General features: G+C 37.8%; 1 protein-coding gene and 1 long non-coding RNA gene across 4 annotated transcripts in view; one reads left to right on the top strand and one right to left on the bottom strand.

Annotated features, from left to right (window-relative positions):
• Window positions 1–25,905, top strand: part of NALCN (sodium leak channel, non-selective) — a 239,290-nt gene that overhangs the window by 5,543 nt on the left and 207,842 nt on the right. For all 3 annotated transcript variants that reach the window (XM_074535672.1, XM_074535671.1, XM_074535670.1), the window contains exons 2-3: window positions 8,221–8,367; window positions 10,647–10,829. In XM_074535672.1, the coding sequence (XP_074391773.1) occupies window positions 8,260–8,367; window positions 10,647–10,829 (291 nt within the window). In that variant the 5' untranslated portion in view covers window positions 8,221–8,259. The remainder of the gene's footprint in view (window positions 1–8,220; window positions 8,368–10,646; window positions 10,830–25,905) is intronic.
• Window positions 1,518–25,905, bottom strand: LOC141728238 (uncharacterized). The gene is made up of 3 exons (XR_012579104.1): window positions 25,829–25,905; window positions 19,525–19,574; window positions 1,518–4,962 (listed from the first exon to the last, which is right to left on the bottom strand). It is a non-coding gene; the product is annotated as an uncharacterized LOC141728238 (long non-coding RNA).

Here is a 25,905-nt window from a genome sequence, read left to right as displayed (position 1 = left end):
CAGGAGGTTGTACCAATTGACAGTCAGGGCAAGTATGAATGATAGCTTTAGCTTGACTTTTAGTAATTTGGAACATTCTCACAAGTGCTTGGGCATTTTGGTGGAAAAAGGCATGACTCAATTTTGCTTGTTCAAAAATGTTTGGCAATGTGTTAGAAATGACCATTGTCAGCTTGTCCTCACACGGGGCACCAGTTTGCCGGGAAATCCAGGATTTTTTCTTTTTTCTTCTAATCTACGTCCTCGAACGGGGTTCCCTCACACGGAAAGTCCTCACACGGGATGTCCTCACACGGAATGTCCTCACACGGGGCACCAAAATGCCGGAGCATCAGGGTAGCTATAGATCCAATGGTTTCAGGAACCCACGTCTTAAGAGAGGAACCCACTTGCCGCGGCAAAAAGTCCAAATATGGACCACACTGGACAAATTCAGACCAGCCTTTTTTTTGTTTATTAGTACATCAGCCTCAGAACATTGTTAGATGTTAACAGCATGCTGGCCTAAAGGAAAAATGTCCCCGAAGGTGGGGTAAAACGGAATGACATAAAACCATCTCAGTTTAGATTTCAGCCAATCACACCAAAGCAAGACATATTGACAAGCTTTCCATCCAATCTTATAAAACATACGTAAGAGTAGTTAAAACAAAGACTGGTTCATAAAAGACAAAGAACAGAGCTCTATTCACAGTAACCTTCTAAAGATATACATTAAATAAACTTGTTGCCATCCTAAAGCCACATCTACAGAGTCCTATTGTTATTTGTCACGTCTACTGCTTGGGAAACTTTTCTGCTTGCTTGGGAAACTTTTCTGCTGTAACAGAATCTTAGGGCCACATCCTGAGGCCTAAATACTCTTTTTTGACCATTTCCTAAAAACCCTCTAACTTTATGGATTCCCACACCTTTAGATACTGGAAGACTGCTCTAAGGTCTCCCTGGAGCTTTCTCCAGGCCAAATAGCTCCAACTCTCTGAGCCTATCTTCATAGGAGAGGTGCTCCAGCCCGTCTTTGTGGCCTCTTCTGGACTAATTCCAATAGATCAATGTCTTGTGTTGCAGGCCCTGGAACTGAGCCTCTGGAGAACCTAGATGGAGGCTCACAAGAGCAGAGTTGAGGTCCTTCCAACTTGAACTGGCTTATGATTCTATGAACTCAATTTTCCTTTCTTTCCTTTCTTCCCTCCAAAATAAAGCATTTGTGTTCAGTATGTAAAGTACCAGAGGTTACGGTGCCACTTCTAGGAACTGCCCTGCAGCAAGGGCATGTCAATTAGTTTGTTTCAAAGGGAAGATAAGAGGATATGAAAAGAAAAAGTCCTAATTCTGTTTACAGGACTTCAAGTTTAAGATATATAGGCATTAGATTTTTTTTGCTGGCAGTTTCTTAAAGAATAGAAAAGAAAGAGTTTGGCTAGGAAAGATGATCTAGAATATTTCAGTTTCTTTAATAATTATTTTAGAAAAAAATGTAACAAATCTAAAAGAATATATAACCACCATTTATTTTAATTTTCATGTATTTAAATAGTGAGAAGATGAATATACAAGGTTCTAGCATGTAATTAATGATTCAAAAAAAATCCCAGAAACATTAAAATAATCACTTAAGCAGGCATGCTGCCAGCCATCTGCCTACAGAGAAGCTCCTTTGCATCCATGTATCATTCTGGGAAGGAATTCCTTCCTTTAAACCTTGAAAAGTTGATCCACAGTACTCAGACCATGTTACTGAATGTGGGATATTATAAAGAGAGGATGAGTTGCTCCTTGAATCCACTCAATTAATGACATGGTACTGCCTGTCCCCTTACGTTCACAAAGGGTTAAACAGATTTTCCACCTGGACATGGGTTATGCTGCAAAAGAAAATTCCAGAACACTGCTCTCTGGTTTTAACCAGCATGGTTCTTACTAAGATTGTTGCTATTTGCCTTTTTGTCAGCAATGGGCTCGTGTATTTCTATAAATCACATTGCAGTTGACTGATCTTAGGTCAGCAAATGGTGGGGAGGTGGCTCACAGTCCAAGTGAACTTTCAGAGTAAACCAGCTGTTAAACTCTGCAGATGTATTTGGGAAGGAAATACATAACCATTGGTGTTTTCTATGTATTTTATATTTTATATGATTACTGTTCATTCAGTGGCCATCATAACGCTTCAGCATTTTATCAGCCATTCTGACAGTTTAATTGTAGAACTTGGAAAGCCATCGTGCTATCCAGTCATGCCAACAACCAGCCTGTTAAGGGTAGGTGGAGGTTGCTCACCAGTCTTGGTTTCCACTGAAAAGCAAAAGCTGGCTACTTGTACAGGGAAATAGCTGCTTCATGCTTGGATGTGTTCCAACTTTGGGATACATGGGGAGTTGGGACTTTGAAATGTGAGAGTGTACTTGTTCTTTACTACAAAGGTCATTTTGGTGTACTTGGAACTCTAGGTACGTACTCTTTGTATGTAAAAGAAGTGGAATGTGATATAAGCATCATTTAATAAATCATCTTCAGTTGTTCTGGCTTTTTTTTTTTTTTACTCAACCAAATCTCTTAATTAAAAAAATGTGGAAAAACTAAGCAATTCTATTTCAAATTAAAAAGTTCTCTTTGCGGCTGCATCACTGCATCATGTACGTGTGTGTGTAATTTCTTCAAAATTGTATATTGCAGATGTTAGAAGGGTTAAAGTAAAGAGAACAACATTATGTGACAGTAGCAGTAGACTCACAAGAGATCTGCCTTTGTATGCAATGAGAGATTTGATTCTGCTTGCTGGGTATTATTTTGGCGACATCTGAGAGGAAGAATTTATGTGTAAGAAATAAATATTGTAAGAGCACTGTCCTTAGCTGATAATAAGGCAAAACACAGGAAGTGCATTGCAAGCAAAAAGCTGAAGTCTGAACACCTGCCTGTTTTCAGACTAGATGTTCTTACATTGGCAGGCAGCCTCAAGCAATTTTTAAACTTTTCTCAGTTTTGAACCTCAGTCCTTGTATTTTTGGTCTGGGATCCTGTTAGTAAGTACAAGACACCATCAGTCATTCTTTCCTACATGTATCCAAATGATTTGAAAATTTGAATGTAACTATTTTTAGAATATTTCCTTCAGTGTGCCTTCTTTGTGAGGAAACAGCTTTGTTTTTAATAAATCCTTGTTTGTTCAGTTATTAGTGGTATATCATGCTTAAATAACAAAGACATCTTTCAGAACATTTAATCAGATACAATAATGATACCACACAGAGAAAAAGTACTGAAATAAGCTCTTACTTGAAATTGCTTGTAAGTTAATAGCATCTGTGGTGTCATGTGCCGTGTGATTGTATCTACTGGAATAGTCTTTACCCTTCAGAAATAAATATATCTGTACTGTTGTATATGCAGCTTGCTCACTTCAGATTTTTGCTACATGAAAACAAATGTTGAATGCCATTTAACTGTACCCATACCCAAAATCAGGGATGGAAGAAGCAGTGGATGCAGGGAGCAGGCAATAGAGAAACAGTGTCAATTTGCAAAGAAGGAAAGGAGAAGGCTGTGATGAAAGAATGGGAACTTACATTTTTCCTATAACCATGTAATGCATACTGAAGTTAAGAGCAATCAATTTCTTTAAGGTAGCCTGCACTTTAAAGCTTTTTTAATGTATAATATGGAAATGGGGTTTTGTCATCGTGCTGTGTGTATGGGTGTTCACATCATCTTCCTGTTGCCCATTTCTGCTCTCTTATTTGTAATTATTGTCTTGAAGTGTGTGCCACTCTCTGTGTCCCTGCTCTGGGAGAAGGTGGAAGCAGAGTTGACATTTTCAAAGAGAAAATTGAAGAGAATGCTTGTAGGTGACCTGCCTTGGGAGGACCTTCAGGCCGTGCTCACATGATCTTAGGTGACAAAGTCAGTAGGCAGTGAGAAAAAAGTATGTTGAAAGCCAGGCATAGCTGATTCCAAGGATTTGTCTGATTTTTGAATTCTCTGTAAGTTGTAGGAATATCTGCTTTGTTTTCCTGTTGATATTTCTGTGAAGTAATATTTCAGCTGCTTGCTTTATCAGCCAGAGCCTTTATAAGCATGTTTTCCTGACTTTGTGATAGAGATCTTTTGAGCAGATTATGCTATATACAGTGAGCTTGCTTTATAAGCAAGACTCAGATTTCTCAGCTTTTGATGTTGTGGAGGATCAGCTACTTTTTAAAATTTGTCTTTTGATTTTTTTAGGAACTGCATATTTCCATCAGAAGGAGTATCTTGCACTTAGTGGGAATATTGCAAACTGGGTCATATCTTCTTCTAACTTTTTTTTTTTTCCCATGTGCACAGTGGGTCTTATGTTCACCCCAACCATTGTCCTGGCATACTTTCATTTCATCAGAAGCTGCAGATTTAGTGGGTGGGGGTGGTTTAGAAAGTGTAGAGGTTGCAAAACATACCTGCAAGTTCAGAGATAGAAAGGAAGAGAACAAGGCTACCTTCATGGATCTGAGAAGCTCAGAGAGCGAGTAATTTTCTGTTTAGTTTTATTTCTTTTCTTCTAAAAATAGAGGAGAAATTTAAAACACTGAAAAGGTTGACACCTGCAATGTGAATTTTCATTGCTGCTATAAAGAAGGTACTGCAAAGAAATGTGAAGTGGTTGTAGCCCCAAAACTCCATGATATTTTCCTGTCTTAAGAGCCTGTCTTCGCCCTGCACCCAGTATGTCTTAAAAACACTGCAGCTAGAAATACATCCTAGGGAATGTGTTTAGCCTTTCACATTAATAACAGGTTGTGATCAAAGAAAGACCTAATGACGTATGTCGGAATCAATGCAGGAACTGCAGGGGTGGATTTGTACCAGGGTTAGGGAGGGCCACATCCTCCCCATTGGCACAGCTTGGTGCACTGCTCGCTGCGTGTCGCATGCTGGAAGGAGTTCATGCACAGCTTCCCTTCTCTCCATCCTTCAGCTGGTTCCTCCCTGAAGAAACAAGTGAAAAAGGGATTAGCAGTCCAAGGGTTAAAATTCTTTACAGACATGGCAGAGTTCCAAAACTGCAGCACATGGAAAAGTGTGTGTTCCCTGGTAAACTAAAAGTAATGAGAACAGCAAAAACAGTTGCATAAAAGCTTGAAAGCAACTATGCTCTAGTTTGAATAATCTTGCTAAAGACCATTTACAAAATATTATTCATCTGTTATCTTCATTCTGAATTTTTGTGTGCATTTCTGGTCATTTCAAGTAGAGAAGTAAGCAAGCTGATTCTTTTATTCCATAACATTTCCTCCCTTCCATTTGGTTTTATATACGTGGAGATTTGTTTATTCAAGTCTGCCTCTTAAAAATAAGAATTCTAATCTCTTTAGTCACAACACTGATTAGCTGAGTTGGTCAGAGCATGGTGCTAGTAATGCCAAAGCTGTGGGTTTGATATCCATATGTGCCATTCACTTAAGAGTTGGACTTGATGATCCTTCTGGGTCCCTTCCAACTCAGAATATTCTGTGATTTCTGTGATTTTAGTACGTGAACTGAATACATAATGGACATTTATTATGAACATCTAAAGTTCATGTTATTTTCTGTGCCTGGACCAGTTAAAAATTACTTGAACAAACAAAGAGGCACTGGGTAAAAGGATAAGTGGGAATTTTATTAGAAGGGTATGGCTAATCTTCCTACACATCAAATATATAAATAAGCAATACTGAGAAAAGCATAAAAACAACATAGTCTTTCTAATAGACTGTTGATAATTATTTGCTTTTTTTACATAAATAGACATAGCTTGTTATTTAGACCATCATTTATGTAAAAAAAGTAAATCTGTAAGTGGCTATACAAAAGTCAGTTTTTCATATCCTGAACCTTTTCTCATAATTATTGATTGCACTTATCTTATTAATTCTCTGTTTACTGCTACCTCTTTTCTTAAAAGCTTACTAGAGCCTGGTAATGACCATTACCAGAAATAATAAACATAAAATTATTATTCTTTATTTAGCTTTTGAGTAACAATTTCCAAGGAACATATTTGTAAGAAACATTTTAGGCAGTGTTTTTTCCCCCTAAGGTTTTGGGAAATGCAGCTCCCAAGGCATTGCAGTAACTTCTTATTACTATGCTAAATGTAGCCTTTTGAAGGTGTCATGCCCTCAAAAAGCACACCAGCAGCTCTGAGACTTGAAGCATTTCTGGTTGTGCATTGGTCTAAGTAGAGAAAAAAGGTCAGTCCATTACACTGGGAAATAAATAGGAGAAAATGGAAAAAAAATGCTAAAGAGGAGGAAGTAGTGAATTCAGTTACAAAACAAAAGTAGAACATGAAGTTTGAGCATATACATGGAGAGAGCATGCAACCTCTGTGATTATTATTTCATTCTTCATTTGTTAGAGAAGGGTTATTAATATATAATATTAATTTTACAGTATTTGCATGTGTTTAGTGAAAGCTTACCAGTTTTACTTATGCTAAGATTGCTGTGAATTGCCATTTGAAATGAATATAGGTGTCAGAAATTGTCACTTATTTTGTGCCTTTAGTTTATTTCTGTTTGTTTTTAAAAATCAGTTTTTGCATTATGTCAGCTCCTCCAGCTGGGAACATCAGTACAGGACCTCAGCCCTGTTACTGTGTGCTTTGTACAAAGACCAGTGGTTCAGGCTTGGTTTCACAGAGACAGGAACCGACCTCTTGAATTTGAAAGAGAATACAGAGCAGAGGTAGACTTTAAGGAAATTGGAATAAGATTAAGGGTTTACATTTACCATAACAGCTGAAAAGAAGAGACAGAAAAGGATGCAAGCATAATTTTTGGACATGAAGCAGCAGCCCATGGGATTGAAAAGGCCAGCTGAGACCAAGCCCATGGGCACTTGTGCAGTCCTGAGCCCACTACTGCCTCCGGCTAAATCGAGCACAGTGTTTCCTGCATTCATGTTAGAGAATGTGTCATTGTGACACCTGTGGCTGTAATTACCAGGGCTTGTAGTGACAGGACGAGGGAGCAACAGAGTTAAACTGGAAAAGGGAAGATTCAGAATAGACATAAGGAAAAAATTCTTTACAATGCAAGTGGTGAGATGTACAAACAGGCTGTTCAGAGAAGTTGTGGTAGCCCTATCACTGAAAAGTGGACAGGGCTTTCAGCAACCTGATCTAGTCTAGTGAAAGATGTCCCTGCCCATGGCAGGGGAGATTATCTTTAAAGGTTAGATTATCTTTAAAGGTTTCTTTGAATTCAAACTATTCTCCAAACTATCTTAAACTAGTTTTGACAAACTTTTGGTTGTCACAGGGCAGTGTCACCACAGTTGGTCCAAAGTAAAGGTCCAGAAAGGCCCCAAGATCTTGCTTTCTTCCTCCCCCTACTTTGCTGGAAAACAAAAAAAAAAAGTCTCTATTGTAATTCATGAACAATAGAATTGTATTTCAAGGGCAGACAGTTACTTTTCGGGAGAGTGTATCTTCCTCATCTGCTTGGATTTGCTTAGACTCTGGGATCCATGAACTGTGTCTGTGGGAAAGTCAATACTAAGCTCTAAATCAACCTTACAGCTCTCATGGCGTGTCCCTTAGCTGTGGCTCACATGGCTGAGCATACAGAAGGCTCAGTCAGTGCCACCCATGCAGGAATGTCCAGACGCAGCCTGACCTTGTGGAAACAACACGTTTTCATCACAGAGAGACAACTTTCTGGCTGTTGGATAGATAATTGTTAACATCAAAAAAAGTATTAGAAAAATACTTTAGAAAATACTTATTAGAAAAATAATGTTAGTAGCAAAAAGGCTCTTCTGATTTCAGTAAATAACATCAACATCTCTTGGCTGCTTAACATTGCCTGTTTGCCTTTGGCATGTTGGGATTTATCTTAGCCTAGTGTAATAAATGGAAATGTCACCATTTAATTAAATGGCTCCGGGTCAAATTCATCCAATGTTTTCTCTGTGTTGAAGTTCACAGCAATAGAATTCTTTGCATATTTTCAGAACAAATTCTCTGTCAGCATTGCTAAATTTCTGACAATTGTTTGTGTTGCATATGTTTGTGTAATTTTTTGGTAAACTAACGAGTATCATGTCAGTGATTTATATTTAATAAAATCAATATCCTGTTACTAAGTACAAAAGAAGTGTGCATGAAAACAAAATGCATTAGGTTATTTATAAAACAGTTTAAAATGCTTTGTAAAACTGCTGAAATGAATTAATGTTTTCTGTCTTTCTTTCACCAAGGAGGTTTCATGATTATAGATAAGAGAAGTTAACTTCAGGATGCTAAAAAGGAAACAGAGTTCAAGGGTGGAAGCCCAGCCAGTTACAGATTTTGGTCCTGATGAATCTTTGTCAGACAATGCAGATATTCTATGGATTAACAAACCAGTAGGTATCTCCTTCTGTAATTACTAATTTTCAGTGAAATGTAAGTTGAATTGTTGAAATATGACTTTCACAAAAATTCTGAATTAGATATTAGTCAGAAAAAAGTTTTTGAACTATAGTTGCTCATGTACCAGTTAAATTTTTGAAAAACATCAAAGACTAAACAAAATAGTTTCTTTTGGCTATTCCAAAATTATGGGATGATCGAGCAGTATTTTCCAACCAGTTCATCTGATTGATTTTTTTAAAACAGCCATCCTTTCAAGGTCTCTGGTTTCTAACATGTTCATTGAAATTACAAGTTCAAAAAAAATTATCTTTTGAAAATGATATTAAAAGGAGGATTTTGTTGCTCAAGTAGTAGCTATCAATAAGCACTTTTGATTTTCAAATCTCCTTTTAAAACACTTATGAATATAAAATTGTTGTTATTTTGGTTGTTTATTTTGAAGTACAGCTCTCATTTTTCTCATACCATTTAACCTAAAACCTGCCTTGAGAAAAAAAGAGGTGTAAAAGTGTCTGGCAACTTGAAACTGGGGAAAATCTTAGGAGTGGAGTTATTAATAGACTGTACAGTATTAAGAAAATGTCTTTACCATGTAAATATATTTGTTATGAATGAATTATTTTTTCCGGAGTGAGCATGGATTCGGGATTCCAATATTTTGAATCATTTCCATTTTTGCAGAGAAGACATTTTCACATTTCTCTTACTGTATAATTTTTTACTTTTTAAAAGCAGGAAGTAAAATATTCTGAAATAATACCATTTGTTATCATTGCATTCGTTTAAGAAAACCATCATCTCATTTGTAGCAAGGATGCCAGATCTCTTCAGCTTTGCTGCTGAGTTTTAACACCTAAAACTATGTAGTATGAATTAATATATGGGTGTTGTCAGTTATTTAAGTAGAATGTTTGTATTGGCTGCTGTAATAAACTCAAAATGTCATTGCAGATAAATATATGACGGGTATTTACCTACATTTCTCATCACACAATGCACGAAGTTCTCATGGAATAATTTTTTGTCATGCTGATGAACTACTTGTATATTGCTTAGTGTTTGTAATGCTGGCACTTTACTGTGTTAGAGAACAAGTTTTGTATCAGCCACACTTTAATACTTATGTTAATTGTTTCAGTTGAAACAAGGTTCCAAACAAAGGGGATGTTAAAGGGATGTTGGAGATCATTCATAAGGTGCATTCTGCTTCTAAATGATTAATCTGAGCCCAGAGTATGCAAATGATAGAACTATTCAATTCATGTCAGATATCATTACATTTAAGTGAGTGAACAGTGAATATTAAATTAGGTAGCTGTCTTTTTGATATCAGAAGCTCTGAGGTACACTGTAAATGAGTCTAGAATTTTTCCCCAGATGAAAAATTTTGATAAATATTCTTCAGGTTTTTTTTGTTTAAAGATTTTTTTCTTGCTGAAGTATCTCTTCCTTTTTGTTACAATAGGTATGACCTTACTAACTATGATTCATTATACTTACCTGACTTCAAGATGTTTCAGTTATATTTTGATTTAAAAGGAAAAAATCCAACCCTAAACTTCCATATTGATACATTCTGCTTTTTAGTTACGTGTCCCTCTCTGACCGGCAATGAGGAGTGGGACTGAGTCCTAATTAGTAATAGAAATGAATTGTTCTCCTATAGCAACAAAACTTGATTGGAACAAAAGTGAATCCTGAAAGAAGTAGCTGTTTGTGACATAGTCTCTTTTATATTCTTTTTATATTTGTTATTTTCATAATCAGAAGGATGCTTTGAGTCCTGTGACTCTCATTTATTTTTTCTGAGTTGTGAACAGATTTAAAAATAATTTCTTCTTAAGGGTTGAACTAAAATTTTCCACCAATATTTTATTTAATCCATCCTCCCAATTTCAACTAATTCTACCTATTGTCTACCCATAAATTTGATGGATTGTCATTTGAAAGGAAATTGAATTACAAGTGCCACAAAGTAGAAATGATAAAATCCTTATTCTCAGTTTCTTGGCTCTTAATCCATGTTTTCTGAGTTATACAACCTCACTAACTAATAAAAGTATATACATGTCTATATATGTATAAGTAATTTAGAAGTGTTTCTTTTTGGTTGAAGACCATATGTGGATTGTGATGTAAAAGGACACAGACGTAGGTTTACAAAAGACTTCCAGGATAAGATATGGAAACTAAATATTTGAGGGTTTTTTGAACATCAAAGCAATCTTGTAATGTCTCCTGTTTGGGTTTTGTTTATTTTTTTCTTCAGTGGGTGCACTCTTTACTACGAATTTGTGCCATCATCAGTGTTATTTCTGTGTGTATGAACACTCCAAAAACCTTCGAGCATTATCCGCCTCTCCAGTATGTGACATTTGCTCTTGATACTCTGTTGATGTTTCTTTACACTGCAGAGATGATAGCAAAAATGCATATCCGTGGGATAGTTAAGGTAAGCATTTAAACAGTATTCTCTGTGTGCTTCCAGTGATCTGAATGTATGCTAATGACATTTGGTATTTGTTTTTTAACTTGCCAGCTCTTCTTGCTATGATTGTTTTTAACTGCAGGCAACACGATGGCGTATAAACTGAAAAGACAGATGGATAAAGATGTGGCTTTACTGCATATTTAATTCCCTCAAAATGTAATGCAAGCATTCATAGTAAAGGTTTCCTATCAAGAAAACAGATAGTTTCATTTTATTAGTAGAAAGAATTAAAGGAAAAATAAGCTACATACACATTAGTAAGAATATTTTGTAAATGTTTGTTGGTCCATATATGGACTTAGAATTTTGATTTTTGTTTCATGTGGCTGGATGTGTTGTTGTATGTTTACCTAAATAAGAACAGGAGTCTTATTGTGAGTTAGTTGATAAAGTTATCTTGGTTTGAATTTTTTTTACCTTGTTGATAAACAAAATACTTCTCTTGTCATATGACTGCTGGTGTTGTTGGGCTAATTTGTATAAGTGGATTGGAGGCTGCAAAATTGCAGAATATTTTAGTAATCATTATTTGGTACCATTATTTCATTGATTGTTTATAGTCTTCTGCAAAAAGATACAAATTTGGCTTTCATGTATAAAATCCACTTGCATACCTTACTGTCAATGCAATTATGGCACTACTGCACATAATCGATAACGTGTATTATGTTATCGTTGCCTTTAACTCCTTAAATGTCTGGTGACTCCAGAGATATCTGTACTTAAGATCTTAATTTTTTCTGAGTTTGCAGATAGCAAACTAAGAAAAACTGAGCTATTGTATCATCATACTTAATGAATATAAGTAGTAAAAGTTTAATTGTCAGTATTAATATTTAGAAAGTTACTGAAATAAGATGATTCTGAGAAAGTCATCATGGATTGTATAAAGCCAGAGTAATCCTTTGTGAAGTGCTGTTTCTTGCTGCTGCCTGAGCTCTCTTGTTCAGAGATGTCCATGAAGAAAGTGAAGACGTGGACACAGGATTATGCATAGGGAATTAGTGACCATTGTGAACATTTGAACAGTGTGGGAATAAAAAGTTCCTATTACAACCCGAACAGCCTTTGCAGAAAAAAAGGAAATGTAGATATTAATGCAGAGAGAGCAGTGGCCAACAGTGTGACTTTTGTACAAACCTTGATTTCTGATCTTTTGAATATGCAAATACCAATTTCACTCACAGTGAACACCTAGGGTCTATGAAAGATATGCTGCTGCATAGCCTGGTGTCTTTTCTGGGTTGTTTAAATTTGTGGGTTTGTGAGAAAAGAATATTAAGGATTGCTATTGTCCTTATGAGGGACTTTAACTTGCCAGAAATTACCTGGGAGCGTCACACAGCTGGTACAACCTTCTTAAAAAACCTGGATGACAACTTTATGGAACAGGTTGTAAGAGAGCTGACTCAAAAGGATGCTCTCCTTGATCTACTGCTTGTCAGCAGAATCGATCTGATGAATGAAGTGGAGATCAGCAGCTGTCTCAGCAAGAGTTTGAAATCTCTGTTGACAAAAGGAAGCACGACAGCAAGACCTCATCTCTGGACATGAGAAGAGCAGACTTTAGGCTGTTCAGGGAATTAGTAAGTGAGGTCCCCAGGGAAAATGTTTTTTTCAGGTGCTGGGGTGCATCTGTTCTGGTCACTTTTTAAACATCATGTCCTCATGAAACAGGACCAGGCAATTCCCAAATGTCAGAAGTCAAGCAGACTTGGCTGAACAAAGTCTTCTCTTGGAAATAAAGCAAAAGAAAAGAAAGATGTATGATGAGTGGAAGCAAGGTCAGGCAACATGGGAAGATGTGAAGATACTGCTTGTCACTGTTGGGAGAAAATTAATGTGCCAAAGATCAGGAGTTAAACCTGCCAGAACTGTGGGGACAATAAAAAGAGTTTTTTCAAGTATATTAATGGCAATAGGAAGTGTAAGGATAACATCAGCCTTTAACAGGATGAGAATGGTCACCTCACAAACAGGGACATGGACGAGGCAGAGGTGTTTAACACATTCTTTGCCTCTGTGTTCAACATGGATGATGGACCAAGGGATCTCAGCCTCTGAAGTGGAGACCATGACTATCAGAATTATCATCTCCCAGTTGTCCCTGAAAATGTTCAGGATCTATTGCTCCAGCTGGATCCCTACAAATCTATGAAGCCTGATGGGATATAGCAAAGAATCCTCAAAGATCTGCTGATGTCACCAAAAAACCTCTCACGATGATTTTTGAATGGTCTTGGGAATCTGGAGATGTCCCAGCTGACTGGAAGCTGGCAAATGTTGTCCTGACTTTCAACAAGGGCAAGAAGGAGCATCCCAGAAACTACATGCCTTTCAGGCTTACTTGAGTGTCCGGTAAAGTTATGGAGAAGAATATTCTGGGAGGTTGTCGTGGTTTGACCAGGAAGGAGTGGGAATTCTGGGAAGCTGTGGTCAAACCAATGAAGGTTTTGGGTTTGAGACTGGCGTCCGGTGTGGCCAGTGGGGTTTGGACACACCTCCGAGAATACACAGGGGTTAAAAGCAGGGCACTGCCCTTGGAACTCTCTCTTTGGGACATCGTCGGGCGAAGAGGTCAGATCTCTTCCCCCGCCCAGCCCGCTGCTGCTGGGCGGGGGAGGGGCCGGCCATGCGGTAGGCCCGGGGCCTGGACAGAGATGGGGTTGAGGGGGCTTCGGGGGGCTTCGAGGATGGAAGGGTGGAAGATCCCAGAGAGTCAGCCCTCGGGCAGCCAGCCCCCCCCCCCCCCCCCCCCAGGAGAGCAGCCAGCCAGGAGGAGAAGGAGGGAGAGTGCCCGGCCGGAGCGGCAGCGTGTGGGCAGCGTGCGTGGGAGTCGCTCCGGACCGACAGAGACTGAAAACTTTTAACCCTTTCTTGCATGATTGGGGCCTTGCAAAAATGCTAATCCTCCTCGAAGCTGAATAAGAAGGGAGATAAGAGATGAGATGTGGAGATGATTGGATGGGGAGAGATGATTTGGAGTGGCCTTTTGGCTGGACTTTTCTCGTGGCTATGGACTCAGTTGTTCCTGTGACACAGACTGCATTTAGGGGGAGGCAGTGCCTCAAAACCAGGAAGGTTCTTCGTGAGGACCCCCCGGCCCCAGGGGGTTGGAAAAATATGGGGGGGACAGATGTCCCAAAAGCAGAGACTGTGCCTTTTTGGAGTGAGACAAGGCATCCTTGAAAGACAACCCTAAAAGCAGCTCTGGTCCATGTCTCAGTGGTGAGAGCACTGGGCATGGAAGGACGATGTTACAAGCGGCAGAAGGACTTTTTTTTTCCGGGCAGTGCCGAAGTGACAGAGAAGCACACGAGGTTTCAGTGTGTTTCCAGGAGAAGCCTATGGAACGAGAAGGACTCCTTTCCTCTTCATGAACTGATGTTTGAGTATACTAAAGTGTCGTACCGGGTGTTTTGGGAGAATGTATTGGATTGAGAAAGTCAGGGAGTGGGGAGGAGGAAAGTGGTTTTTTTTGTAAGGTTTTCAATTCTTTTCTTCTTTTTCCTTATGGTCTTTCCCTATTTTCCTGTAGTTTAAGTAATAAAGTGTCCTTTATGTTTAAGTTAGAGCCTGTTTTGCTTATTCCTGGTCACATCTCACAGCAGACACCAGGGTGAGGCATTTTCATGGGGGGCACTGGCTCTGTGCCAGGCTCAAACCATGACAGAGGTATTGAAAAACACCTGAAAGACAATGTCAGCACAGCTTAGTGAGGGGAAAGTCCTGCTTATGAAATCTGATTTCCTTTTATGAGAATGTAACCCAGCTAGCTGATCAAAGGAAGCCAGTGGATGTAATCTTTTTCGATTTCAGTAAATCCTGTCTCTCACGGGATTCCTCTGGACAAAATGTCCAGCACACAACTGGACAAACAGATCATGTGGTGGGTGAACATCTGGCTCATTAGTTGGTCACACAGGGTTATAATAAATGGGGTGACATCAGACAGGTGACCTATGACTAGTGGGGTTCCACAGGATTCCTCAGCTCTGTGGTCTTCAACATCTTTCATTCTTTGTTGACCTGATGTGGACACAAGACTGGAAGAGATACTGAGCAAGTTCGCAGACACTACACAACTGGGAGGAGCTGTTGTCTCCCTTGAGGGCAGGGAGGGCCTGCAGAGAGGCCTCAACTAAATCGGGGGCTGGGCAATCACAACCCATATGAAATTCAGCAAGGGAAAGTGCTGGAGTCTGCACCTGGGATGGGCCAACCCTGGATGTACAGTAGGGACTTGGAATGAGATGCTGGGGACCTGGGTGTCCTGGTCTACAGAAAGCTGAATATGAATCAGCAGTTTTGAGTGCTACATTGTAAGAAAGATATTAAACTATCAGAGAGTGTCCGAAGGAGTGCAACAAAGATGATGAAGGGCCTTGAGGGCAGAGTTATGCAGAGTGGCTGAGGGTACTTGATCTGTTCAGCCTGGAGAAGAGGAGACAGAGGGGAGATCCCATTGCAGTCTACAACTTCTTCATGAAAGGAAGAGAAGGGGCAGACACTGATGTCTTCTTTCTGGTGACCAGTGACAGACCTGAGGGAATGGCCTGAAGTTGTGTCAGGGGTGGCTTGGGTTGGATATTATCATCCAGAGGGTGTTTGGGCACTGGAACAGGCTCCCCAGAGAAGTAGTCACCAGCACCAGCTTGACAGAGTTCAAGAGGAATGTGGACAGTGTTCTCAGGCACATGGTGTGACAGGGCTGGGAACTGGACTCAGTGATCATTATGGTTCCCTTCCAACTCAGCTGATTCTGTGATAGACTAGACTAGACTAGACTAGACTAGTTTGAAGGGACCATTGGAAGGGAACTACAATCATAATCTAGTCCTACTGCCTGACCAATTCAGGGCTGACCAAAACTTGTAGTATTTTGCTAAGTACACTGTCCAAATGCCTCTAAAGCACAGGGTTTGGGCGTCAACCATCTCTCCAGGAAGTCTGTCCCAGTGTTTAACCACCCTCTTTATGAAATGCTTCCTAATTACCAGTCTGAACCTTCCGTGACACAGCTTTGAACCATTTCCATACATCCTGTCACAAAGAAATCAGCACCTCATTCTCCACTTCCTCCCTTCAGGAAGCTGTAGAGAGCAACAAGGTTTTGCCTCAGCTTCCTGTTCTCTAAACTAGACAGACTTGGAGGCCTTAACTGCTCTGCACAGGAGGAACTTGTCTCTGTTGTATGATGAGCTTGTCTTTGAAGTATGTATGATGAGTCTGGGCACACAGAATTCATAGATGTCTGGAGTTGGTCCCGTTGCCTCAATTCATGTTATAAATGTATCGATAATGACATGGATAATTTCTTTTGTGCACTGACATTTTGCTCTTCATTTATTAGATAAAAATACAGTAATATAGAATATATAAGCACTGATATGCAAAGAGAGTTTAAGTAGAAAATGTCTGCATATATTGTTATTTTAACAATTGAGAATTTGCTTAAAACTTAGTGTCTTGTAGCATTCATCTGTAAATATAATTACACTGAAATGAAGTGCCTTCTTTGGCGCCATTTGGGGAATTGTCTAAGAATAACTTAGAAGTAAGGGACCTCCAGAGGTCATCTGGTCTGACCTGCTGCCCAAAGCAAGTCCAGTTAGATAATGTTGCCCTTAGCTTGGGTTGTCCAGATGAATCTCAGACTACTCCAAGGATGAAAATTCCACAAGCTCTTTAAACAGTCAATTCCAATGCTTGACCAACCTTATGCAAAAACTACTTCTGGTAATGTTTAATCAAAATTTTCCATTTTTATTTCAATGCTGTTTAATGAATAATCTTTTTTAGTGAATGATTTGACTTATTCTTTGGATCATTGTTTCTAGGGAAAATACTAGTTTAATATTATAATTTTGTCAAAAGCATATTGATCCATGGACTGCCAAGGATAGTGACAAATGAAGTAAATAAGGCACTGTTTAGAAACCTATTAGCATTTATTAAAGATGTTTGTATATGAAACATCTTTATAAAAGACAATTTTTTACTGCAATGTTCTAGTTTATATGAATTCAAATCTTTTAGTGAGCATAGTATCAATGAATGCATTGCAATATGATTCTACTGAACTTTACAGTGAATCAGTATTTCCATAAATTCTTGAGGAATTGAAATGCTAAAAAAAACTTTGGACCATGATTGATGCAAAATTATAGTCCAGCAAGAAACCTAATTTATGGAGAAGTTAGGCACCATCCACTTAAGTCCCAATTATTAACAATGTAAGTATAGCTGAGCTAGGAAGATTTTGAAAATGCCTAATTAACACCTTCTGAGGACAAATGAAAAATACACTTCCTTTGGTTTCTAGGGCATTTTAGAAAAGTAGTTTCTCAAACTGCTAGCCTTTTGTTTGTAGAAAGTTTCCCTTTTCCATGTGTTAACTCAATGACGAAAGAAACCAATGCCTCCCTCCAAAATTCTCTCAGCCCAGTAGAAAAGTTAAAGTGAAATCTTGCAGTGGTATTGTGTCTTTTATTAATTATGTTTTCTTCTGGTATATTGTTGCTGTGCTTGTAAAATCTATCCAAACTGTGGGCTGCCCATGAAGTTACTGACACATGTCATGAACAAGTGAACTTGTTCAATGCTATTAATACATCTGTCTTTACTTTGAAACTTGTATCTGAAAAATTAAATTCAGGCTGTAATTTCTTACTGATTGAAATATCATTTAAAACAACGTTCTAGGACAGTCTGACTAATGTTTGTCTCCATTGTTAAAAATATAAGTACAAGCAGTAAGAATTTGCAGTGTCTTGTGAAGTTTTATGTGAGACAGAGACAGAATTAGAGCAAGTCGGTTTGTTTCTTAGGACATATTCTTATGCTTGCATTCTAAACAATTATCTATTTTAAATTTAAAAAATCATTCTTTATAGAAGAATGATGGCTTGGGATAGTAAATGTAATAAAAATATAATAGTTAAAGCTAGTTGTGTAGTTGCAAATATGTAGTTAAAGCTTACTGAATTAAATTTGACATTGGTATTTTCATGATCTTTTCAGTTCAGAATTCCATTTCCTTCAATTGATCCTAGATTTATTCTCATGCTCTTTAGTTCCCACAATGTAAACAGAGTTCGGTGACTCTTTGTTTCTGATTCCTGTCATGTTTCATGCTCCTTGGTCAGAAAGAGCTTTGCCAGAATCAGCTGCATTAAGGAAGTATTGTCTGTCAAATGAAAGCAGATCAATCTTTTTCATTTTATCATCAAAATTTAAAGTGCTTTCCAAATTACATGCAGTTAATGTCTACAGCATAACTTAGTGATTGACTGGCAGGCTTCTGAGAGCACCGTGAAGGAACTACTCCTTGGGTCTGTCAAAATAGTTCATGAGTCAACCTGGAACTTAACTGACAAGTCTTACGGTCTCTCAGAATCAAAGTTCACACTGATGTGCCCACTCATATGTCACTTAAGAGCATGACTGTATGTGCTTGACAATACAGTCTGTTTTCTGATTCAAGGAAATTTTCATAAATTATACACCCCTTGAAAAAGGAGCTGGGGTGGAATTGAAGAAATGAAGGATAACTGTCAAGCCTAAAACAGATGTGTTGTTAGATGAGCATTGGACTTCTCAAAGAAATAGAGCATCCTAACCTGTGACCGAAGGTCTTTATTTCGTTTAATCAGTAGAATGAAAAAACTACCTTATGCTTTTTAGTAATGCATCTTCTGAAGGTCATCTCATATAGGTATGACCAAGATAAGGATACCTTACTTTAAAGGTATCTTTTACATTTATAAGAAGTATTTATTTTCAGCTTGTGTGTGGGGAGAGAGAAATATTCCAGGTGAATTGCTTATATTAGACACAGTTGCACTGGTGTCATTATGTATAATAAAATAATCAAAGAGGAAAATGTGCCAAAAACTGTAACAAAAAGGAACCAAGTAGCAGTTATCTCAGATGATAATACAGCCTTTAGGGAATGAAAGATGAGTGCATGTAGTTTTGTTCCATAGACACTGTTAGGGTATATGAAATTTTCTTCATTAGACTGCATCCCCCTTGCAGCTTCTAATCACTGTCAGGATGGTATGAGAGAACCTACACTGAAATCATGTTGTGAAAAGAAGGCATGGTTTATCCTATCCTCCATTAAGAGAGTTACATGGTAAAAAAAAAAAAAAAAAAAAAAAAAAAAAAAAGTGAGAGTTCTTTCTCCTGTCTGTTAAAAAAGCCTCTTTGACACTTAATGCTGAAAATGAGAATGTTTTTTTATACAATACAAGCACTGCACTGAATTTAATAGAAATATCCTATTTTTCACTGTGCAGTTGTGACACATGTCAGCTAACAAATAGGATTGCAAAAAGTCTTAAGTAATGGTCCTTGACATTTTCCCCATTGTTAAATCAATTACATTTACAGCAAAACTTTTGTACTAACTGAAGTAGTTGTGAGTGGATTTGTCAGAGTCTTATTTCAGTAGCACTGTGTGCTCTTCACTGACTTCAGAACTCCTGCAAGGGGCAGAAGTGGATGGTTACACCATTAGCTTTCCGCATTTTTGGTGAATTCAGACAGAAACTGTAATTAAGCTTCTTCTGCTACCAAAACAGTCTCAAATAGATGGGAGCAGTTTAGTTTGCTGCTATCTAGTACTAAAACCAACAAAATACTTAATTACCTGAAATCAGTGGCTTCCTGCATGTCAGGTTTTTCCAGGCAGCATTTGTCCTATTCAGAGAGAACATTTTCCTCATTGTTTTTCTGATATGTTCTTTGGTTGCTGTAGTTTCTGTCTGTCTCCTCAAGAGGAGAGAATTTAGGATGGAGCTTGCAAAAACTAGATTTTTTCACTTAAAATAGTAAAAGAAAAATAATATTCATCAGCACTAACTTGAGGGACTGCAATGGTCTGAAATTAGTTGTCTGTGTCCAAAGTAGGCTCTTTCAGAGGATAATTTATCTGGGTTTTTTTTCCCATTGATAGAAAGGGAAGCTTAAAGCACACAGGCTAACACCTCACCTGTAGGTATCTCCCAGTCAGCAATTTCTCTAACTCATATATTTATTGTCAGTGGAAAAGTGGGGACTACAAAAAGTATATACACAATGTGATGCTAAATTATTTTTTAACATTTATGGCATAAACTCATTTATGCTTAAATTAATTTCTTCCATAATCATCCTAATTCATAACTTTGTCTTGAGTTATCGGTTACAGATCTGATGTTTACTGCACTTTATGACAAGTTTCTGTTTTGCATGCTTTTCAGTAGTTTTAATTAACATGCCATTTTTATCAAACATGAATGGAGAAAGTCTGTTAATCTTTCTGATAAGTGATGGAAATATTAATAGGATTATGGTGAAACACTGTCAACTGGCTTAACAGCTTTTGGTAAGTTTGTCAAGGGTGTTTCTGTTGCATTACAGAATGAAAATGGAAGATTGAAATTTTGAAATTAATTTTACTCCGTGACTTTAGAAATGCTGTATACCCATAGTTTATGAATGAGTTAAGGATAGGGGAGTTGTGTTCTTTTCAAGGGTTGGATAGTAAAACAGAATATGTGGCTCCTGTCATCCAGCAATAACATGCTCTGATATGATTGTGATCTCTGCTGGAAGCTCCATCTCAGGATGTCCAAGTCACAAACAAAAGTGAGAGCCTTGACCTTGAGGGTAGGGACATAACCAGTGGAATAAGTGGTAAGGTTAAGAAAATCTTAGGATGCTTTGAGTAAGTAGAGTGAAGGGGGAAAAATAGAAAACTACTTACCTGTGGTCATAAAAAGCTCACAGAGCAAACACAAAAAAGACCATTTGTCATAAGATTTGAGTTTCTGTTTTGCCCTATGCCTTGCAATTATAAGATGAAAACTACTTATTCTTGTTACAAGTTCTTTTCAAAAACAGATGTATATTAAAATACACGTATATATTTGTATATTAAAAAATGGAATTTTATACTGTCTATAATGTTGTTGGAAAGCTAGTTAGTGCAGGTTCTATGTTATCCTGTGTTGGCAAATAATAGGCTATTTTAAATTCTTTTAAAACTTAATACTGGAATATTTTAGTGTTGGAGCTGTGATTGTTAGTTTTAAATATTATTTCATATAAAAAGTATTCATATCCTTTATTTGAATACAAGTGTCCACAAAAGTTGATTTCTTCTGTCTCACCTTTTTCCTGTGTTTGTTGCTGCTTTGCTAAGTGTCCACAGCCATCGTCAGGACATCTGTTCCCAGGCTACTGGGATTGTGTTGCTCATAAAATACTCTGCTGCTGTTTCCAGTCACAGGAAATTAAAGAAATTAAAACTGATTATCATGAGGAAAAGAAATTGGAAGTTGCCTGCAGCATGCTGCTGGTTGGGTGTTACTGCCTGTGGGCCAGGGAAGGTTATAGACCATGGCTCTGGAATATACGCACCTGTTTCTATGGTTACTTGTGTCTGGTTTATTGGAGTGTTTATTACAGGAAAGTAATGACTCATATTACACAGTGGGGCTTTTTGCACCATTTTTGCATTAACACATTAGAAAATCAAACGCATTTAAATTATTTGGTGAAAGTACATAAGCAGTATTTCTAAAATAAAAATGGTATTTATTCTAACTGGTCAAGGGGTCATGGAAGCTTTTTAGTGAGAAATTATTCCAGGGCATGGATTGAATTATGTGTCCATATAATAAAATACTTAGTGACTTACCATGGTGATCAAAATTTAACCTAAAAGCTACTAAGAAAAACTGAATTTCACTGAGTTTCATAATGTAGCTAGAAATATACAGACCAATTAGATGAACAAAACTTTACTTTTTGGCAATGTTGTCTTTTCCGTCTCCAACAGCACTTTCAAGGATTACTTTCTAGTTATTCTTCATGAAAACAGCTTTATTGAGGGATATTTTAAATGTATTACTTCATGTCAAAGTAAAATGATACATATATCAGGAAAGCAGTGAAACCAACATACTGGATGACATGTTTTCAAGTAGCAAGAAAGAGAAACTCATTCTTAATGTGCCTTTCTGGATTGAAATTTGCATTTTCAAGAAAGTCTGATATACTAAAAAATCATATTTTATTTTATTTTTCTCCCATGTTGTCTTCTCTCTTAATTTGAGAGGATCAAAAAAGACATGAAGATAAACAAATCTTAATGGCATCCAAATCCCTGCTGAAAGGAATAAGAGCATTTCTGTGCAGCTGTATTTTCATGAAAATGATGAAATTTGTGTGGGATTTTTAAAGGAATAAGCCGAATGTAAAATTGGATTTCACGGTATTGTGCTTTCCACCATTAATATAAATATGGATTTCTTACAGCTATACTAGGATTTTTGTTTCAATAAACTTTTCCTGGTCTCTGTAGTAAAAAAACCACAAGTATTCTTCAACATTTTATAATGCCAATTACCAAATGACACAATCCTCTTTCTGGAAAGTGCCTCCTTCTTATGTATTCCAATCCTCATCATTGTGGATTTTTTTCTGTTGAATGAAAGCTTTGAATGTCAATCATAAATCAGAGTTTTGTCATGTTAGATGAGACTGTTTGCCTATCAAAACTTCCTGTTCAGCCTCCAGGCAATATTTGATCCTGCAAATTAAAAGCTTTCACCTTGAAACATTTGGATCCCAATCTGCCTATTGCACCCACCATAAACACTGGAGCTAGGGGAGGGCAGAATACTGCTGAATGAAGTACAGCAGTGTTTATTTCACATCACCTCTCTGAGACTGCAGAGTATTTCCAAGAATGAGCAGATGTCCATGGTTGTGGAACTAGATGTAGAACTGGAGTTAACCTCACAAACTGGCATTTGGAGGAGATTGGCTTAGATGTCCACAAGTAGGGAACAGTCTGGGTTGGAAGGAACCTGAAGAGATGGTCTGGACCAGGCTCTTGCTCAAAGCAGGGCTCAGAGTTCTTTAGTCAGGGTTTTGTGAAATTGAGTCTTAAATATTTCTAGCAAAAAACATGCAAACATTTCTCTGGGCAACATGTTTGGGTGTCTGACTGCTCTCACAATGGAGATTTTTTTTTTTGTGCGCTTCCTGGAAACAGTGAGTGCTGTACCATGTAGGGGAATCCTATTCATCCTCCTTATCAGCCACTTCTAGATTTGCTGAACCCTTAAGATGTTCAGGGAAGCCAAGTCAGCTAGTAAGGCAATACCTGGGGCACTGAATACAGATGGCTAATGAGCAGATGGAGAAGGAAATGAAATTCAGGCTTTCAGTGCAGTAACCCATAAACTCTCTGCAGGGTATGTTGGCACCCTGCTGCAATGGTAAGGTGGTCTATCAAGAGAGTAGCCATATAATATATCAGCAAAGTTCCCTTCCTCAAGGGTTTAGGAGCCATATTTCTGTTGGGCATTAGCATCTCTTCTCTGTGGGCTAGATATGAAGAATACGCCTAGAGGCTCTCAATAGTGGTCAATCCAAAGTACCTGACACTGGGTTGAACTGAGATGCTCTAAAATTTTGTGGGTGACACAGGTGGTCTGTTATGGCATTCCTTTCCACTGTATTGTGGAAACAGTTATTCCCTTCAATACTTTCATACTTTTGAAGTGAGTTGGGTAACACTGATGCTTGGCCCTGGTTTGGTGTTGTAATCTTCACTGCAGTGTTGTTCTTGCATCTCTGCTGGGGCTCTTCTCCATTCTCTGCAGCACAGCCCTTCCTGTCTTCTCAGGGGCTCCTCCTGGGCTCTCAACCCACCCCTATTTATTTCAGTTACCTTCACGAGCTACAGCTGCTGCCCAACTAAAGACTTTGCAGCTGTAGCTCGTTTGGAGCAACTCGGACCCACACAGATCTTACAATACAACATATATTCAGGCCCCCAGAGTTTGGGGCTGGGAGAGGGTTGTGTGGTCTTCTTTTTGTTTTGTGAGGATTGTTTAACTTAACAGTTTTGGTTTAAAACAGTGGTTTTTAACTCTTACTAATTCCCCCACCCTATTGTTTTTTTTTTTTTTTTTACAGAAAACACTGAGATTATTATAGGATTATTAGCAAGTAAAATGGTCCCTGTTTGTCCATCTGAAAGCCTGGAGTTTTGCTTCACAGCCAGAATTGTTTCTTCCTTTACAGTCTTTTTGATTATTTTTTTTCTGTTAAAAATAGCATATGAAATGTGAACACTATAGTTTAATATCCACCCAGTATGATATGAAACATGAAATAGTAAATTTAGTATAGTTAATTACATATATTAACAATAATCTAGTTTGCCTTAAAAACAGGTTTGAAGTTGTTCTTTAGTGAATAGTTGTTTAGCCTTGTATCTTTATTGGTGTTTCCTAAACAATCTGAAAATCTCAACAAATTCAATTCAAAATCAATTATTGTAATGACTGCAAAGGATGAAGTAGTGGTTCTTTAGTGATTATAGGGTTTTTTGTAATAATCAATTGAAACTATGTTGTTGTGTGTCCATAGCATGTGTGGCATCCTTCTCTTACCCAAAGGACTAGCAAGAGCTGTGTTTCATTGTATTAATTAAAAATAGAGTAATTTTGGGATTTGTGCTGTAACATCTAATGATTTTTTCCCTTTTTTCTAGCATAGAACAGAAGATTACTCTCAATATTACATTATCTATTAGGAAAAAGATAAATTATGTACTATGGAATGTGTTACTTAAAGCATCTGATGGTGGAGCAGTTCAGTACAATGCATGAGTAGCTACAAATTGAACTTGTTTAGTTCAGTGATGATACAGTTATGATATTATACTTGTAGCCATTCAGAATTAATTTTTACACAGAAATTGTAATTCCATTGGCTGTTTCAAGTCAGTTGCTCTTTATGTGAGTATATTTTATATAAGTTCCGTCTTTATGAATGAAGATACTTTATCATAAAGAAGACATGCAGAAAATGAGAAGTTGTCATTCCCACATACATACATACATTGTTTCTTTTTTCCCCCTAATACAGAGTTTTAAAGTAAATATATTTTGGTTTATTTTGAAGTGATCCTATCACTGTTGTTGAGAACAAACTTAGAGGTGAGCCACTCATTTAAAATATTTCAGTCTTTCATTAGTCATTAGCATGGTCCTAACTAAGCAATTCACAGTTGCATGTGTTTCCTGCCCTTTGTTCGACGCATGAGGACACTAGCGAAATAGTTTTAGTTTGAGGGATGGAAAAGGAGAATTGAAAACAGTCAGATGCAGTTTTCCTTCTTGATTAGGCCAGATGTCTTCATTGTCTTTACTGTGTGAATAAAATATTGAAAGTGTTGGTCAGGTTGGGGGCTGGACTGGATTGTCCCTATTGTTCTGCTACTAAGCAGACTATAAATACAGGTTTTTTAGTAAATAGGAAAAGTTTAAAGCTGAACCAAAAACGTAAGGAATGTATTCATAGTCTGTGACCAGGTAGGAGATACATACCCTCTGTGAATACATATGTATCTGTATATGCAAAGAGAGAGAAAGGTTAGGCAAGGTGCTCCCTTGAGCTCTGATTTAATTTTGTGTCCCACTCAAACCTCTATGCCCTGCAGTGTTTGTGTGAAGTCAGAGAGTGGGGGAAGGAAGGTTGGTTTCCTTAACTCAGCTGCACTCTCTTCTAGTTTGCTTTTCCTGTTATAATGAACATAGCATCTGGAGGGGAAAAAAATACACTCCCAAATTCTTAACTCCTCTATTCCTTCTATTTCATCCTGTCCACTTTTTGTTGCTCCTAAAATCTCCATTAATTTCAGCCTCTACACCTTAATGCTTGTTTGTAGTGCTTTACAAAGTAGCCCACAGGATGATCCAAAAGACATACCAGAGTTGATGACATGCTTTGTTTAACCACTACCAGCACATGCAGGATCCAGTGATCATGATAGAATGGCACAGTAGCTCATTGTTACTGAGCTTGCTGGTCTCTCTGTATTATCATTATAGTGCAAGAGTTCTATTATCAGTACATTGCAAAGGTTCCACATTGCTACAGTTCCATACCTCCTTGATGTTTCTTGTAGGCACCTCCTCTAGGCACTGACTCTTGCTTGTCCTCACAGCAGCCAACTGACTCCAGC

The sequence above is a fragment of the Zonotrichia albicollis genome, chromosome 2, assembly GCF_047830755.1.
Source record: "Zonotrichia albicollis isolate bZonAlb1 chromosome 2, bZonAlb1.hap1, whole genome shotgun sequence".
Classification (NCBI taxonomy): Eukaryota; Metazoa; Chordata; class Aves; order Passeriformes; family Passerellidae; genus Zonotrichia; species Zonotrichia albicollis.
This window is presented reverse-complemented; position numbering and strand designations above follow the sequence as displayed.